Below are 16,196 nucleotides of genomic sequence, written 5' to 3'. Positions count from 1 at the left end.
CCCAAGGCCCGAGTCTAGGCTTGTATTTAAGTCTCCCCCAACCATTCCAGCCGGAACACTAAGGCTTCTGTGAGAGGGAGTAACCACCCCCACCCTCTGCCCCACCCATCCCAAGGGACTCACAAACCCAGTCCTGGTTCCTTTCCACTCACTCAGTAAGTAACTTTATTTGCCTTTGGCTGATTTCTTTGGAGGGGAGGAGAGGGGCTGGCAGCAGCCTGGGCTTCATGCGCCCTCTGGTGGGCCTCAGAGGCAAGAACCAGAATCGTCACCAAACCGAAAGGACTTGACAGTCTGGAGGCCACAGTCAACACAGTCTAGGGGAGGGTTGCAGTGTTCCTCACGACTGCACCCCGGACCCAGCTTCAGGAGATGGGGCATGATGGGAGGAGGCCCTGAACCTCTGGCTCTTATACTCGCCCGTGTTGGATGCCCGCATGTTCTGCCGAGCCTTCATCTGCTTCAAACGGTCCTTGTCCACTTCCCGCTTGGTGAGGATGAAGAGGAGGATACCACAGGGGAAGCCGATGGCCCTAGGGGTGGGGAAATGTGCACGGGATTTGGGGAGGGGCCAAGCCTGAGCCAGAGGAGCTGGGGAGAATCTCATTCTAGCCTCATCAATCGCTCGAACGCTGCAATACCACTTGCGTCTATTCAGCCTCTGCCATGGCTGCTGGAGGGCCCCACTTGAATCAGATCCTGCCACTGCCCTCCTTAAAATGCTGTAATAGCTCTCCATCATTTCCTGGCCAAGTTTAAACTCCTAGGCATGGCACAAAATGCCCAGTGTTGTTGGGTCTCTGCCCACCTCGTCATTACTTTCCCCTAGACACTGGTTACTCCTCAGTATGAGCCCTGCCATCCTGCTGTACCGACTGTGCAAGACTCTCCAGACAGCTCATCCTCTTTCCGTCCCCAAGTCTTGGCAAAGATTCCCCTCTGCCTAAACTGCCTCACACCCCCTCGCAGACTCCGCTCCTTAACTGAGTGACCACTGTGTGGAAAGCACTGAGGTGTGGGGAAAGGGCATGGGGTCACAAGACCTGGTGAGAATCCAGCTTTGAGCTTCAGTTCCCTCCTCTATGAAATGGGGATGTCATATTTATCTCAGAAAGATGAAAACATTACACTGTAAAGTACTGGCACACCTCAGGTGCTAGAAAAAAATGTCAATTTCCCTCTCCTTTTCCTTTAACATTGATCAATAACACGCATTAAGATGAGAGTCAGATCCAAGTAACAATGCACTGAACACCTTGTAGGTGCTACTATACAGCTAATATAATCTTGTGTGATCTCGATTAACTGAAAGATCTCAATTGGGTCTCACCCCAAGCTCCCAAAGAGAGGATGAGGCCAGGAACCCAAATCTGAATCAGATTAGCTCAGCTTACTCCACAGAAAACACTGTCTTTCCAATTCCACATCCTTTTCCACTCCCCTACCCCAGTCCTCTGAGATTCCAGTCCTCACACCCAGCAATTGTCCCCACAACCTTGGATTCAGCTCACCACCTGAAACTTGGAGAAGTTTCTGGGTTCCACCCTCCCCTAGTGCCACTCCCCACTGGTGGGCAAAGGGTTAGTTAAAACTCACCAGGCTAGTCCCACAGCTTTCATGGGGTTCTTGCCCCTCTTTCTGGGAATGTATTCCAGCTCAGGGGATAGGGGTTCAGGCTCCTCCTTGGACTCTGGGGAGCTGTGGCTTTGCAGCGCCCGGGTCCTGTTCTGGGAAGCCTTGTTAGCTGTGGCTCCTGAGAGAATCCCTGTGGATGGAGGCAAGGAAGGTCAGTAAGAGAGGATGAGAAAGAAAGCCCGGGGAGGAGTGGTTGAGATATGAGAAAGGGGAGTGACTGCCGTTTGGAGTAACAAGTGCCAGGAAGAGTCCAGAGGGAAATGGGAAAATCGCCATCGAGGTGGCACCTTTGAAAGCCACTTCCACGTCACTGCGGGCTTATCACCCTGGTGCCAAGAGAGCGAGCTTCGCTGTTCTTCATCTCCTCAGACGACAAGATGTGAAGGACTACAGCGGGGCTCACATGAGGCGTATGAAGGTTTTCAAACTGCAGAATGTTAGCACTGGCTTAAAGATAGTCTACTCCATCCCCTCATTTTATAGAAGAGGAAACTGAAGCCCCGAGAGACGAACTGCTTCGCCCAAGGTCAAACTGCTAATTATCCGGGGCTAGAACCCAAGCCTCCAGAAGCCCAGGGCTCTTTCCTCTGCAGTGCGGTGAGTGTGAAACACCTGGAGCGCGGGAGTCTAAAAGGCTTCCTTGGGGCTCCCTTTCGCAGCAAGACCCCAGAGGTGTCGTGTAACCGGAAGGCTGAGGGATGGGCTGGGTGACCTCTAAAGAGCATCTTTTAGCCCCCAGACTCTTTTAAGATCCTGCAGAGGGGTGCGGGCAGCAATCGACAGCCCTGACATCCTGCTATCGTCGAGCGGGATGTGAAAAAAGGGGATTCCCTGCAGTCCTGCCCTCCCCGGGGTCCCTCTCCTTACCCCGGAGGACGCGGGCATTTCTCGCCCCCCGGCCCTTCAGCGCCGTAGCAGCTACCACCGCCGCCATGTTCAGATCCCACCCCCCTTCACCGCACTCCCCGCCGGGAATTGTAGTTTGCGTAAGGGGCCTCCCCCGCTCCTTTCGTCCGGCCTACAGACCAGAAACTACAACTCCCAGAAGCCCGCGGAGCGGACCCGAGCGAACTACTCTTCCCAGGAGACTCCAGAGGCGCGCACGCTCGCTTGTTTCCCTCCTGTTGGGGGCGGAGTCTGGTCGGGCGGAGTTTGGTTGCTCCCTGCCACGCCCCGTCCCCTTCTCCCAACTCTGCCCTGTGATTGGTGGTTCATCCAGTCAACCGCCTTCTCTATTGGTCGAGAGCCCGTCGTTCTCACTGCCGGGGAGTCGCCTACGCCTACTTCCTCCCGGGAGGAGGGGCTCGTGTTCCGCGTCGTCGCGCAGAGCTGACTCTGGGAGGCGTTTGGGCCCAGAGAAGTGGATCCGTCGCTTGCGCCGCATGGAGTCCGAATCGGAAAGCGGGGCCGCCGCTGACACCCCCCCACTGGAGACCCTAAGCTTCCATGGTGATGAAGAGATTATCGAGGTGGTAGAACTGGATCCAGGTCCGCCAGACCCGGGTGAGAGCTGCTGATTCTCAGGCCATGGGACCGGAGGCGCTCACCTCTGGCCTTTGACCCCTGCTTCTCCCCCTCCCCTCCCCATCCCACCGGTCATTCCTACCGACCTCCTTCGCCCTTCCTCTCTCCTCCAACCCCACACTTAGTTCACAGGCTGGCGGGGTGGGGGTTCCCCTGACGCCTCCTCTGGCCCTTCCCCTCACACACCCCCTTCCCATCATCCCCTTGGTCCTCCCTTCCCACACTGTCTCTGGCCAACCCCAGGTCCTCGGACCTCTCCTGTCCTCCACCCCACACGCCCCCTCCTCCTTGCCGTTTCTCACCCCCGCTTGACCCCCATCTGTCTGATCTCACCTTACCCCCTTGCCACATGACCCTCCGCAGCCTCGGGCTTCCCCACACTTCCCATCCCTCTTACCGCCTGGCGAGCACCATCTTTTAACCCTCTCCCCAAAGCAGACGATCTGGCCCAGGAGATGGAAGATGTGGACTTTGAAGAAGAGGAAGAAGAAGAGGGCAATGAGGAGGGCTGGGTTCTGGAACCCCAGGAAGGGGTGGTCGGCAGCATGGAGGGCCCAGACGATAGCGAGGTCACCTTTGCATTGCACTCGGGTAGGTCTCTGAGGAGATCGTCATAAACTTAGTCCAGGTGGGCACTTGAGCATCAGACATCTACTGTGTAGGGAGTAGTATGAGGGACACTGGTGGGAAAATGCTGGCCTTGCCCTGGAGGTAGGGGGCAGTATGATGGAATGGAGGAGAGCTTGGCTCCTGGAGTCAGTTGAGACACTTGGGTTCAAATCCTGTCTCTGCTACTTGTCTATTTATGATCTTTATTAAAGTGCCTGGGCTTTAGTTTCCTTTTAAAGAGTTGTCACTGGTGAAAGTCAATAAAAGTCCCTTTAGTGTGAATTAGAGGTAGTACTTTTTGGAGCATATTTTAGATAATTCTCTTAAATATTAGCTCCTAATGAGGAACCAGTAACACTGTGCTCTCCTCACTCAGTCCCCAGCCTGGTGGCATCCCATGCTGAGAACTGTAAGCCCTGCACGTGTATCCTCTCTTGTCCCTGGTGTCAGTGTTGGGTGGTGAAGGGAGTGGCACTGAAGGGGGCTCTGCTTTGGAGAAGGACTTAGAGTTTGGGAAACTTGGGGAGGGATTTCTCCAACAACCTTGAAACGTAGAAGAACTTGGATGCATCCTTCTTTTCCAGGAAGAAAGACATGTTGCTTTGGGTGGAAGGGGGTGGGCTTCCCAAAGTTCCCGAAGGACAAAACCCTAGGTGGGAGCCCCATCCCCTTACGGAGTATCTCTTGGGACAGCATCTGTGTTTTGTGTGAGCCTGGACCCCAAGACCAACACCTTGGCGGTGACAGGGGGTGAAGATGACAAAGCCTTCGTGTGGAGGCTCAGCGATGGGGAACTGCTGTTTGAATGTGCAGGTGAGGGGACCTGGGGGAGGTCCTGCCCCTTTGGTGGTCGCAGGGGCTGGCCTGCAGAGGTTGCGAATCTAACAGCCTTTTATTGACTCCTGTTTTGCCAGCTCTGTGCTTGGCCCAAGGGCCCCAAAGAGGAATAACATAGTCTGTTGTGGGCACAGGGAGGGAGGCACTAATTGGTCAAAGGAATCTGGGAAAGGCCTGGGAGGAGGCGTATTGGGAAGTGAAGGAGTATTAGGGCAGAATGGAGCTTGTGGGTATTTCAGTCACAGGTGTGGAGTAGACAGAATGGAGAAGATATAGGCCTGGGCTACACATGGTTGAGTCGGGGGCCAGCAGTGTCTCTCCTGGGGACACCTGGGGGTGTTGGCTCCTGGAGTGGCTCTGAGTTTGTTACCTGTTCTGCTGGGACCTACCCCCCTAATTTTTTTTCCCCAGCTGGTCCTTTCCGGGAGCCAGATACCTGGGCCTTGTGTCCCCAGCACCAGATATCCTGAGGTTCTCTTTTCTTTCTGCCCACTTTTTTTTGCAGGCCATAAAGACTCTGTGACTTGTGCTGGTTTCAGCCATGACTCTACCCTGGTGGCCACAGGGGACATGAGTGGCCTCTTGAAAGTGTGGCAGGTGGACACCAAGGAGGAGGTCTGGTCTTTCGAAGCAGGAGATCTGGAGGTGAGATCAGTGGAGGGCCAGGGGTAGGGATGAGGGCTTGGGGGTCCAGTCCCACCCCGACACCAGGCCAGGCCAGCCCTGAGCCAGTGCACTCCCACAGTACAGCAAGAACGTCTGAACCCGTTCCCTGGGATGTCCCTGCTGACTCAGAAGCAGGGAAAGCTTGGTGGGGCTCATGGGGCAGACTCCTAGGTGAGATGGGGTGAAGGGCCTTCCTGCTGACCCTTTCTCTGCCCAGTGGATGGAGTGGCACCCTCGGGCACCTGTCCTACTGGCGGGCACAGCTGATGGCAACACCTGGATGTGGAAGGTCCCGAATGGTGACTGCAAGACCTTTCAGGGCCCCAACTGCCCAGCCACCTGTGGCCGAGTCCTCCCTGACGGTGAGAGCAGCTCCCGTGAGTGCAGAGAGCTGGGCGCCAGGGTTGCACACCTCCCTGGCTCCCTTTTGGGCCACCACCAGCAAACTCTGAGGCCTGTTTTTCTACCCCACCTCCCCTATTCCCTGGCCTGATGTGTTTGAGGGTGCCATCTGTCCTTCTCTCTTCATCGACGTCTCTGGCACTCTAGGGAAGCGAGCTGTGGTTGGCTATGAAGATGGCACCATCAGGATTTGGGACTTGAAGCAGGGAAACTCTATTCATGTACTGAAAGGTATCAGAAGTGGGTTAATCTAGGCCTTTATAGGGAAGGGGCTGAGACCTGGGGCAGGATGAATTCTGACTTATCCCCCTACTTCATCCTAGGGACTGAGGGTCACCAGGGCCCTCTGACCTGTGTCGCCACCAACCAGGACGGCAGCCTGATCCTAACTGGCTCGGTGGACTGCCAGGCCAAGCTGGTCAGTGCCACCACAGGCAAGGTGAGTGGAGCCTGGAGCCTGGCTGTGGGGCCCTCTGCTTTCCACATCTCCTCCCCTTCCTTTCTTATTCTTCACTCTGCCTCCTCGCCTCACCACCTTTCTTCTCTATTCGAGGACCAAGTTTCCAGGCCTTTCTCTGACCTGAGGACCAAGTTTCCAGGCCTTTCTCTGATCCCCTCCTCTGGCTCATAGGTAGTGGGCGTTTTCAGACCCGAGACCGTGGCCTCCCAGCCCAACCTGGGAGAAGGCGAGGAGAGTGAGTCCAACTCAGTGGAGTCCTTGGGCTTCTGCAGTGTGTGAGTGTGAGCAGGGCCTCGGCCTGGAGACAAGAGCAGGGGGGTTGGGGAAGGGGGACTGGGCCAGGGGACCCTAGAGGACCAAAGGGCACTGAGTCCTGGTCCCTCACGGGCCGTCTTGATGCTCTGCTCTGCCCAGGATGCCCCTGGCAGCTGTTGGCTACCTGGATGGGACCTTGGCCATCTATGACCTGTCTACGCAGACCCTCAGGCACCAGTGTCAGCACCAGGTACAGGCAGTCTGGAGCCATGGCCACGGCCGTGGGGAAGCTTAGGTCTCTGGGAGCACTTAGCCCAGACCTGGCTGTCTGGTTTTTCCCTGTGACCCATCATCCATCCGTCCCTCCCTACCTCGCTCTGAGAGTTGGGAGCAGATGCCTGTCAGCTCTGCCGCCCCTGACCCTGCCCCGCCCCTGTCGTCCCCTGCTGTAGTCAGGCATTGTGCAGCTGCTCTGGGAGGCAGGCACCGCCGTGGTTTATACCTGCAGCCTGGACGGCATCGTGCGCCTTTGGGATGCTCGGACTGGCCGCCTGCTTACTGACTACCGGGGTCACACGGCTGAGATCCTGGACTTTGCCCTCAGCAAGTAAGTGTCTTGGGCAAGGGCTGGGGTCTCTGTATATTTAGAAGGTGGGAATAGTATACAGGGGGCCATAGGGGCCTTGGGGTGTGGGAGGGGATTCCTAAGAGAAGCTGGGCTGGCCTAGGAGGCAGGAGTGCTGGGAAACCTGTAGGAGCCGTGGCTTCTGTTGACAGTGTGGCTGCAACATTTGTGGGGCTCAGAGGCAGGGACTGCTTCCCTGCTGCAGGCAGCTCTCCTCTGATCCCCTTCTGGTTGCTGGCTTCAAGTGTGTTCACTGGATGCAGCGGATCAGCCTAGGCATAGGGGTCTAGAATTAAGAATCCTCTGGAGGAAGCCACCCGAGGGCCCCTGGGTGGTGGGCTTGGGGTTAGGCCTTACATCCTCCATTCCCCTCAGTGTGTGCTTTCTGTCCACAGAGATGCCTCCCTGGTGGTGACCACATCAGGAGACCACAAAGCAAAAGTATTTTGTGTCCAGAGACCTGACCGCTAATGGCTGCAGCCTCTGCTTTGTGTCTGGTGTGGAGAGGGCGCAGGGAGACCCCCCACCAGCAGAGACTATAGGGTAGGAAGGAAGAGGAGGGAAGGGGCCTCGGACTACTTTCCAACCCCTTCAAACTGACTTGCCCCCTCTCTGTCCCTTTCTTCTCTTAAGAGACCCACCCTTCAGCCCCTCCCTTCCTCCCTCCCCCTGGCCCAGACCTGGTGGGTCCTTCAGAGGGAGGTTCAGACCTCTTTCTCTTTCACTTCCTTTGCTGGTGTGAGCCATGAGGGTGTTTATTTGTACGTGGGGGGGTAGGTCTGTGAAGTTCCCGTTCTTTCCCTTCCCAAGTCTTTGGGGGTGGAAAGGAGGAAGAGATACTAGTTAACAGATTTTAAAAATGTAAATAAAATATACTTCCCAGAGGCAGTATCTGTGTGGATTTTGTGTTGGCTGGACATGGAGAACCAGTGAGGTCAGGTTGAGGCTCCCCAGAAAATCTGCTGGATTTCAAGGTGCCTCAGCTCGTCCCCCTCAGGCGGGCATCTGTCCTCACAGTTGCCTGCTTGTCTGGAGGCAGAATTCCCTGGGTCCTCGCCTGCCCAGCTGTTCACCTGGCCCTGCCTTGCTGATATACAGAATGAGATAACCATAAAGTGGGCCACAGGAGCTTTATTCAGTCAGGGTGGGGTCAAATAGGGGCAAGGTTTCTAGTCCAGAGGCGTGGAGACAAGTGGAGATGGGCTTGGTGGCTGAGATGGATGGATGGATGCTTCTAGTAGGAATGAACAGAGGCCCTTCCCCTAGTTCAAGTCGAGGTCCACACTGCTTTGGCTGCTGGTGTGGTAGGCTGTGCTGGGGCCAGGACTACCCTGGGGTCTTCCCCGCAGCACCCGGAGCCACCTCTGGGCGGCCGCCCTCCAGGGGGCCGTGTAGCGCTGATCACCCAGCCCCATGGCCACGGGCACGGCTGCCGCACTGGCGCTGCCCAGCGAGATGAGGGACAGCAGAGTTCCAGGCCCCAGTGGTGGGCGCTGCTCATAGGCCAGGACGGAGAGGAGCAGGGTAGCCACGTAGGGCCCCCAGCACAGCCCGAACAGCAACGTGGCTCCAGCCTGCGCCCTTGCCTGCCTCCAGGTAAGGGCCCGGGCCAGGGCCGAGGGCGCACCGCGGCACACGGCCCGCTCCAGCCGGCGGATGTCCTGGAGCTGGCGATGGGCGGTGACCAGCACACGGGCCGAGAGAAGGGCGGCTGCGACCACGGCAGGTAGCAGGAGCCCATAGATTTCGAGGTAGAGGTAGGGGGCTGGGAAGACGGTGTGGGAGCTGCAGTTGGCACTAGGGGCCCAGTGGTTCCAGCCCAGAGCGGGCAGGCTGGCAAAGAACAGAGGGCCAGCCCACGTGAGGAGCAGGGCCAGCCGGGTGCTCCCACGGGGCCGCAGAGGTCGCAGCACTGCCATGTAGCGCTCCCCGTGTACCAGCAGGAGGTTGGCGAGCAGAGAGAGGAAGGAGAAGTTGGGAGCCAAGTAGAGGAAGAGGCAGGACCAGTAGCCCAGGTGGCTCTGGTTCCATAGGCCTGGCAGCACGGGCAGTGCCAGCCCTGTGAGCAGCCCGGCCAGCAGCAGGCTCAGGAAGAAGCAGCCAGCAGGTGGGCTGCGCAGGCGGCGGTCCCCAGCGATGCCCAGGGCCAGAAGCAGGTTGGCAGCAACGATGAGGCTTGCCAGGGCCAGGGAGAGCCCCAGGGCCCCCGCAGGAACGGGGCTGGACACCTCCCTGGTGCTGTTGGGTGTCATCTCGGGCCTGGGGACAGGGGAGGCCTGGAGCAGCAGCAGGCATGCCTGAATGGAAGATGGGGCAGCCAGAGTTAGGGTGGGGCCACAGGTCACTGTCCTGTCGGCAGGGCTGCACATTAATCCAGAGGTTGCAGCTGGACTGGGGGCCATATCCTGTTTGCTGAGACACATTTTTTTTTTTTGTGAACTGCCAATTAAAATTTATATAAAAATTCATATTTTTGGCTTAAAAATAATCAGGTCTTGCATGGTAGCAACCAGCTGGAGCTGAGTGGTGGCTGCCTTTAGATAGCTCCCCACAGTCCCTACCCAGCTACTTTGCCCCTTTCTATTATCTGCCTGGCATGCTCTGGGCAGCTGTGTTTATACCTCTTTTTAGACTGAAAAGTGGACCTACCGAGCTCCAAAGCATTTTGATTATCCCTGCCACCACCAGGCAAGGCCTCTAAATAGCTAAAAGAATAGGATGGTTGGTGTGCAGTGGTCCTCCGGCCAGACAACAGTTGATAGCCTCCTTTGGGTGGGGGCTGGGACCAGAGGCTCAGGAGTGGGTGATAAATGGAGAGTGGGCTCTGTCTTCAGATGCAGGCTGGTCGACACCAGCACATTAAGAGATGGTAGGTTGTTAAGGATTGGAGGGTAGGGGCAGGAGTCAGGCTAAGGCAGGGCTCACCGAGCACTTGCGTCAGTGATGAGGCCAGGGCAATGGGTGGCAGCAAGGGGGTGTCCTGTCCTCTGCACCTCCTCTCCATCCGCCTTGTTGCCAGTTACAGCTCAGTGAGCAGCCTCTGGGTAGGACTTCCAGCCCATAAACTTGACTCGTCTGCACCACACTAGCAACAGGGCCCTTCCTGGGAACTGGAGGATGGGAGGAGTTGTTGGGGGAGGGGGGGCTGGCAGTGACTGGGGAGATACCAGCAGCAAGGAGGGCTGATGAGAGCACAGAGGAGAGGGAGGAACCGCTGGGCAGGGCTGGGCCTCTCTGTGGCTCTGATCTGTCCTAGTCCTCCAGTGCCCCAGCCCCACGGCCACAGGCCACATCATGGGGATGGAGACGGGGGAGGGGTCCTGAGCCCTGTGGGAACTCCTGCTTCTGTCAACAGGGGAGCAGCTGCTGTTGCTAGGATTAAAGTCAATAAGGAAAGGATTCCTACCTGCCCCCTCCCCCAGGTCAGAGGATCAGAGGGCTAGATCAGAGGATAGAATGCTGCCCCTTCTATCCCCAGCTCCCCTCAGAACTCCCAGTTCAGCTGCGAAGCCACTGCACCCCTTTACCCTCCCCTCAGCCTCTGTTTCCTCTTCCTCAATCTCCCCCAGGGTCCTCGGAACATCTTCTTTCTCCAGCAGCCCTCCAGTTTCTGTTCCCCTTCATCCCTGCACTGTCAACTTTATTAAACCCCATGAGACCTCAGGGTCTGTTACTTCAAACCTGGACTCTGGAGTCGTGGGCTGGAGCTCCCAATCCTCCTCTGTAGTGAGTCTCCCACTCCACATCCCCCAGAGCAGCAAGAAAGGCAGGGTCAGCCCTCAGGGGCAGTGATATGGGTATGCTGGCTACGTGACTCGCACATCCTAGAGGAGGCTCTGGTGGCTTGGGCTGGGTGCAAGGGCCTCTCCAGGACCTGGGACTGAGGTCTCCTGATGTGACCCGGGGACTGGGTGGGGAGGCGGGGAGGAGCTACTCACATGGTTGTGGGGGACAGGTATTGCTCCCCAAGCCTGGGCTTTCCTCTGGGTGTCAGGGAGTTGCCGCGGCCAGCACTGCAGGGGTTCTGGTGATGTCTGGTGTCCTGACCGATGAGGGCATGGCGCCCCTACTCTGCAGGGACAGCAGGGCCCAGGAATCACCACTGCCCTGGCTCTACCCTGCCTGGGTTCCTGGAGGAATGGAGCTGAGGCTGGCAGGACTCAGCCTGGCCCCGCCTCTGGGAGGTGGGACCTGGCACACCCTGCGCTGCAGTACTGGGAGGCCTTCCTCCCCTCTCTCCAGTGCCCCCTCCTTGTCCTCCAGTACCAGGGTCCTCCTCTCCAGCCACAGAACATAGCTTGCCACCAAGGTGGCAGGTCATCCAGCTTGGAGCCCTCTGGTCTGCTACTGCTTAGCGAATCTGAGAAATGCATTCCAGTTAATGAAAAATAATGATTTAGTCTACCCTCTCCACTTCCTGCCCCAGCTAATATATTTACATTTTATGAGCCTTAAACCCTTGGCGTGGCCAGCCAGCTGACAGCACATCCAGCTCCGTAATTCTGCCGCTGGTCTGCTGAGGAGTAATGCATGTCTGATGGTGGCAGGGTAGGGGTGTTTGGAGCCTGAGGATTTTCACTGCCTGCCCCTCTCCCTATCACTTGGTAGGGCATTTCAGCTAATAAGACCTTCCAGAAACTGGGATCATTCCACACTGTTCTCAACTACTTTGAGAGTCAAGTTCTGGGCTATGAGGTAGAAATGGCTCTGTGGGTATGACTTTGGGCAAATTAACTCTGGGCCTCAATTTTCTCGCCTGTAAAATGGGAACAAGGGAAACACCAGTCAGGGTTGTTGTGGGGATTATCTTTGGATAACTGCATACATCCCAGTGCCTGACACCTGATGGGGAAAGTGGTCTCAACAAATGACTCCCTTCCTCCCTCTTGCATGATTAAGAGGCATTGATATCAGCAGTGTTGGTATCAGCAGTCCTGGGTTTGAATGTCAGAATCCTGGTTGGATCCTATTTTTTTGGCTGTGTAAATTTGAGCAAATTATTAAAATTCTCTTGCCTTAGTTTCCTCATCTGTAAAATGGGGCTCATACTGTCCTCACCTAGTGTGAGACTAAATGAGAAAATGTGTGATAAGGACTTGGGTCAGTGCTTGGCATGGTTAACACTCAATGAAAGGGATTTCTGGCCTTCTCTGCATGTCCCTTCCCTCCAGCCACCTGTCCCCTCTAAGAACTCCACTGAATAAGGCAGATGGAGAGCCTGTGAAAAGCTAGAGGGGAATGACACTTTTGCTCCACAGGGAAATGGAGGAAACTAGGTAGAATGAAAGGGAGGGCAAGTTTAAGGCTAGGAAGCCCCTGATTTCCATCTTGTATCAAGTGCAGCTTTGGAGTGAGGGAGGTAAGCTGTTACACTCCCTTGAGGCCTGAAAAGGGAGGCAATAGGATAAACTGCAGCAAGGGAGCTAGAGGTGAGACATTAGGAAAAACTTCCTTGCTCAAGAGCACAAGTAGGTGGAGCAAGGGGACATCTGCTTTCTCTGGGGGAGACCCGGGCCTGAAGGGCTGGAGGCCTGAGAGGTCTAGCTCTGCCAACTCTGCACAGCAGTCAGACATCCTGGAGACAGCCTCTGTTGGGACAAAATGTGGGAAGAGGAAAGCATTCAGCCTCAAACCCATCCTCAAGGGAGCTGGTAGGGGGAGGACACTGTGTTCCAGCAGACGGCCCTCAGCCCCATTCTATCTGGTTGGGCAGAAGTCAGAGGCTCTGCGAAAGTTCAGCCTGGGGTCTGGACAGAAGTGGGAGTGGGGCCCCTCAGATATTGGGTTGCTGGGAATAAACAGACCTCTTTCTGTTCCCAGCCCTGGCCTCCTCCCTGCAGGATTCAGGATGTCTGCGTTTCTTCTTTGCTGCTCTGTCTAAACACTGTGTGTGGGATGATGTGTAGAGGGCAACCGAGGGAGCAGGAACTGAGGAGCCTGGGTTCCACCCCCTGCTCAGCCCTGTTTCTTCCTTACTGGATCATCCAGTTCCTCTCTGCTCCACTCTCCTCTTTGCCCACAAGATGGCTCTGGCGCAGGCAGTTTTAAACTGGAAAGAAAACGTAAATTACACTATGCTTTCAAAGTCTCTTGTAATTATTTAGGATATAAACAAAATTTGATGCATCTGTCTTATTCTACTACTAGTCTTTAAATACGTCTTTACCACATTGCATCCTTTCATTCTTCATAAAAATGGATTAAGTTAAAAAAAAAAAAAAAGCTCCACCTAGCTGGTTTTGCAGGCTCAAGTCCCTGTTTTCCTTTCCTCAAGTAGAGCCTGTATCATGATGCCTGGGGCGTGGCAGGGAATCCACCTGGGCCTCCTTCGTCCACTCTGCTCTCTTTTGAGTATTTAATTTCTCTCTGCTGACCCTGGGTGTATGGGACCGGGTGGTGCGGAGAAGGCTGGGGGTCCTCACTGACTAGATGAGCAGGGGCAATGGGTCTTCCTGGACCCTGGTGGCTTCCTTGAACTGTTCAACACTCTCCATAGGCAACAGCTGATGAGCTCTTGGAAGCCTCAGAAGGGCTCTAGGCACAATCCTGTGACTGAGGCTGGCCAGGACCCTGGCTTCAAGAAGCTGTAGGTCAGCTATATGGGCAGAAGAAACTGTGGTCCTTCCTGTCAGGGCTCAACAATAGATTCTCCAGGTCTACCCAAGTCACAGAAAGTGCAGTGCTTTCAGCAGTTCCCAGAAGGGGGCAGCACTGCTTGAACAAGACAATCCTCAGAGCAGACCCAGGCTTGGGTCATATGCCTCTGTAGCTGCCAGGATGACGGTCCATCAGGCCTACTTCACATGAGACGGACTGAAGGAAACTGAAATGGTAACTGCTGAGTATCAGCTCCGGGTAGGAGGGCTGATGCAGCAGCCAGCGCCACTTCCTCTTCCTGGCTTCAACTTCCTGCCATCTGGCCCCACACTCACTTCTTGTTACAGTCTTACTTGCTTTCCTGCCAAACTCCTGGTTCTTAGCCTGCACAGGTCCCACTTTATCCAGACACAGAGAGTCCCACCAACACCCTCCTCACTGGCTGCTGCAGTTTAAGGGCCACCCAAGCAGGGGAAAAATACCAGCTTTTGGGGGGAGGATCCAGAAGACCTCAAAACAGAATTACCTACATTGGACCTTGCTTCCTCAGCAGTCCTGATACGTCTGATCCCCTTGAGTATACAGAGATGGATCTAAGATTTATTAGATGACATTATCAATTGTAATTACAGACATTGTAAGTGCCTACAATGTGACAGGCACTTATCTGTTCTCCTTTTAAGAGCCTTGTGAGACAGGTGGTGTCATGTCCAACTAAAGATGAGGCTATCAGGGCTCAGATTAAGAAATTTGCTCAGTCTAAGTGGTAGAACCTGATTCAATCCCAAGTCTGTCTTAAAACACTGTTTTCCACCTCTCCAGCTTATATCCAAGGTCGCCTATACCTCCCAGGCATGGACCTTCAGACCTTCAGGCAAGCGAGCCAATTAGCAGTAATTGAGACTACAGCCCCACCCCACGTCCCCTCAGCATGCTGACCCTCATCTAACCCCCCTCCTCCTACAATCCTATGGACTTTGGCTGAAGTTATAATGGGCCTTTGTCCACAAAGTGGAGGGAGGGTCCTTGAGACTAGAGCCACACAAATACCAAGTGTGTCCTGCAAACAGGTGAAGACAAAAGAGCAAGTCTGGAGAGTGGTTTTCACCAGCATGGGTTTTATGCTGACAGTCTTGGTATTAAGACAGCTCCTTAGGATTTACTGCTGTAAAAAATACTTAATGCCTTTTTTCTCCTAATTCTGTATTTTCTAAGCAACTTTGGTTTGGCCATTTATAGCACTTTTCAGAAATCTGACCCCCACTACGGCAAACTTACTAAGGAGTTATATTCTATAGTCAGCAGGAGAACAAAAACAGCTTCTAGCCAAAATTACCCTTTCAAACCCCTTAAATAAATAAATAGCTCCTGGGGGTACAGAACACATCTATGTCACCATCTCTTGCTTTATCTAATTTAGCCCAGTTCTCCATCCACCAGAAGTAGGTGACGAAGGGCCACATCCAAGAGAACACTGGGCTGACTCGGCGCAGTGAACTCTCTCCCCTGGAAGCCACAGTCAGCCCCACCAAGGGGACAGCACTCTCCAGGGCATGTTAGCTGAGGCGATGGGCACGTAACTGCACATCCTGAGCTCTCTAAGAGCTCGTTTATACAACGTAAAGTGAAGCCTGGATGACTACAATGACCTGCGGCTTTCACATTTCTTGAGTATGACCCATAGTAAAAAGACATTTTTACAATCTAGTCAAGATATGTCTATTAACTAAAACATGCTTCAAAATCGATACTTACCCTCATTAAGTTCAACACACTCTGATTAGTCTATACTGTTACCACTGGGGGAACCTGGGTGAAGGGTACACAGGATTTCTGTACAGTTTCTTATGATTGCAGTAAATCTATAATTATCTCACAATAGTTTAGGAAATAAAAATGTCAGGAGATTTAAATCCATTAATAGGTCTCAAACCAGTCTGAAACACACTAAACTTGATGGAGACAAATTAAAAGGGAAAGCAGAAGGTAGGAACCACCAGGGTCACCCTCAGACGATTCCAGATGTCCCTAAAAGAGCCTCTAGCTCTTTTCCAGGCAAACTCTCTGAACCAACTGCATTTTAGGGATCAGTGGGGACAACTTACCTTGCTAGGCTCTGTGATGTTTATTAGGTAAGTATCCCTCAAAGTGAGTTTCAAGGAGGGCCAGCCTTTTGGGCTGTTGTGTGAAAAAAGACACTGTGGACAGCTGTTTGCATTAGACCCACAATGTCCTGCAGAACCACACACAGCATGGAACACATTTGGGGAAAATGCTATACATTTTTCATGATAAAATAACAAGCTAGAAAACACTTTAGAGAGCCTGGCACTGTCCTTGGCCATTGGGAGCTTCTTGGCCACAGCTGGACAGACTTAGTAATCAAGCTTTATAGTGAGCATGTTCAAGTGTACTCGGAAATGCCAACCAAGAGCTCACCAGAGGGCCACTCTCTCCTCTACAGGGAGGCTGGGGGGCCCCCGAACCTAAGCTTTTCCAGTGCAGGTCTGCAGGTTCAGGGGCAGTACTGGTGCACCCTTCACCCTTCCTCCACTCTCTTTTGGACTCATGGTCCAGAAACCCAGT

General features: G+C 54.5%; 3 protein-coding genes across 10 annotated transcripts; 1 reads left to right on the top strand and 2 right to left on the bottom strand.

The window, feature by feature from the left end:
* Positions 1–137: 137 nt before the first annotated feature.
* Positions 138–2,620, bottom strand: LOC116147043 (probable hydrolase PNKD). The gene is made up of 3 exons (XM_010988320.3): positions 2,503–2,620; positions 1,597–1,765; positions 138–533 (listed from the first exon to the last, which is right to left on the bottom strand). Exons 1-3 carry the CDS (start codon positions 2,567–2,569, stop codon positions 341–343), a joined length of 429 nt encoding a protein of 142 aa, XP_010986622.1. The 5' UTR covers positions 2,570–2,620; the 3' UTR covers positions 138–340.
* A 312-nt stretch (positions 2,621–2,932) lies between these two features.
* On the top strand, positions 2,933–7,897 carry AAMP (angio associated migratory cell protein). Of its 2 annotated transcripts, none has more exons than XM_031452151.2 (11): positions 2,933–3,138; positions 3,595–3,750; positions 4,462–4,581; positions 5,111–5,250; positions 5,489–5,633; positions 5,821–5,904; positions 5,997–6,112; positions 6,305–6,408; positions 6,548–6,638; positions 6,841–6,995; positions 7,409–7,897. In XM_031452151.2, exons 1-11 carry the CDS (start codon positions 3,018–3,020, stop codon positions 7,482–7,484), a joined length of 1,308 nt encoding a protein of 435 aa, XP_031308011.1. In that variant the 5' UTR covers positions 2,933–3,017; the 3' UTR covers positions 7,485–7,897. The 2 variants fall into 2 exon arrangements, with proteins under 2 accessions (XP_031308011.1, XP_031308012.1); XM_031452152.2 differs by having other exon boundaries at positions 2,934–3,138; positions 3,598–3,750.
* Positions 7,898–8,124: 227 nt separating this feature from the next.
* Positions 8,125–14,134, bottom strand: GPBAR1 (G protein-coupled bile acid receptor 1). 7 transcript variants are annotated; one of them, XM_031452157.2, is made up of 4 exons: positions 12,818–14,134; positions 10,952–12,601; positions 9,939–10,123; positions 8,125–9,310 (listed from the first exon to the last, which is right to left on the bottom strand). In XM_031452157.2, the coding sequence occupies exon 4, from the start codon at positions 9,263–9,265 to the stop codon at positions 8,276–8,278; it is 990 nt and encodes a 329-aa protein (XP_031308017.1). In that variant the 5' UTR covers positions 9,266–9,310; positions 9,939–10,123; positions 10,952–12,601; positions 12,818–14,134; the 3' UTR covers positions 8,125–8,275. The 7 variants fall into 7 exon arrangements, with proteins under 7 accessions (XP_031308017.1, XP_064341237.1, XP_064341239.1 ...); XM_064485167.1 differs by lacking the exon at positions 9,939–10,123; XM_064485169.1 differs by lacking the exon at positions 9,939–10,123 and having other exon boundaries at positions 10,952–11,769.
* Between the last annotated feature and the right edge of the window lie 2,062 nt (positions 14,135–16,196).

This window comes from Camelus dromedarius, chromosome 4 (assembly GCF_036321535.1).
Source record: "Camelus dromedarius isolate mCamDro1 chromosome 4, mCamDro1.pat, whole genome shotgun sequence".
Taxonomy (NCBI): domain Eukaryota; kingdom Metazoa; phylum Chordata; class Mammalia; order Artiodactyla; family Camelidae; genus Camelus; species Camelus dromedarius.
This window is presented reverse-complemented; position numbering and strand designations above follow the sequence as displayed.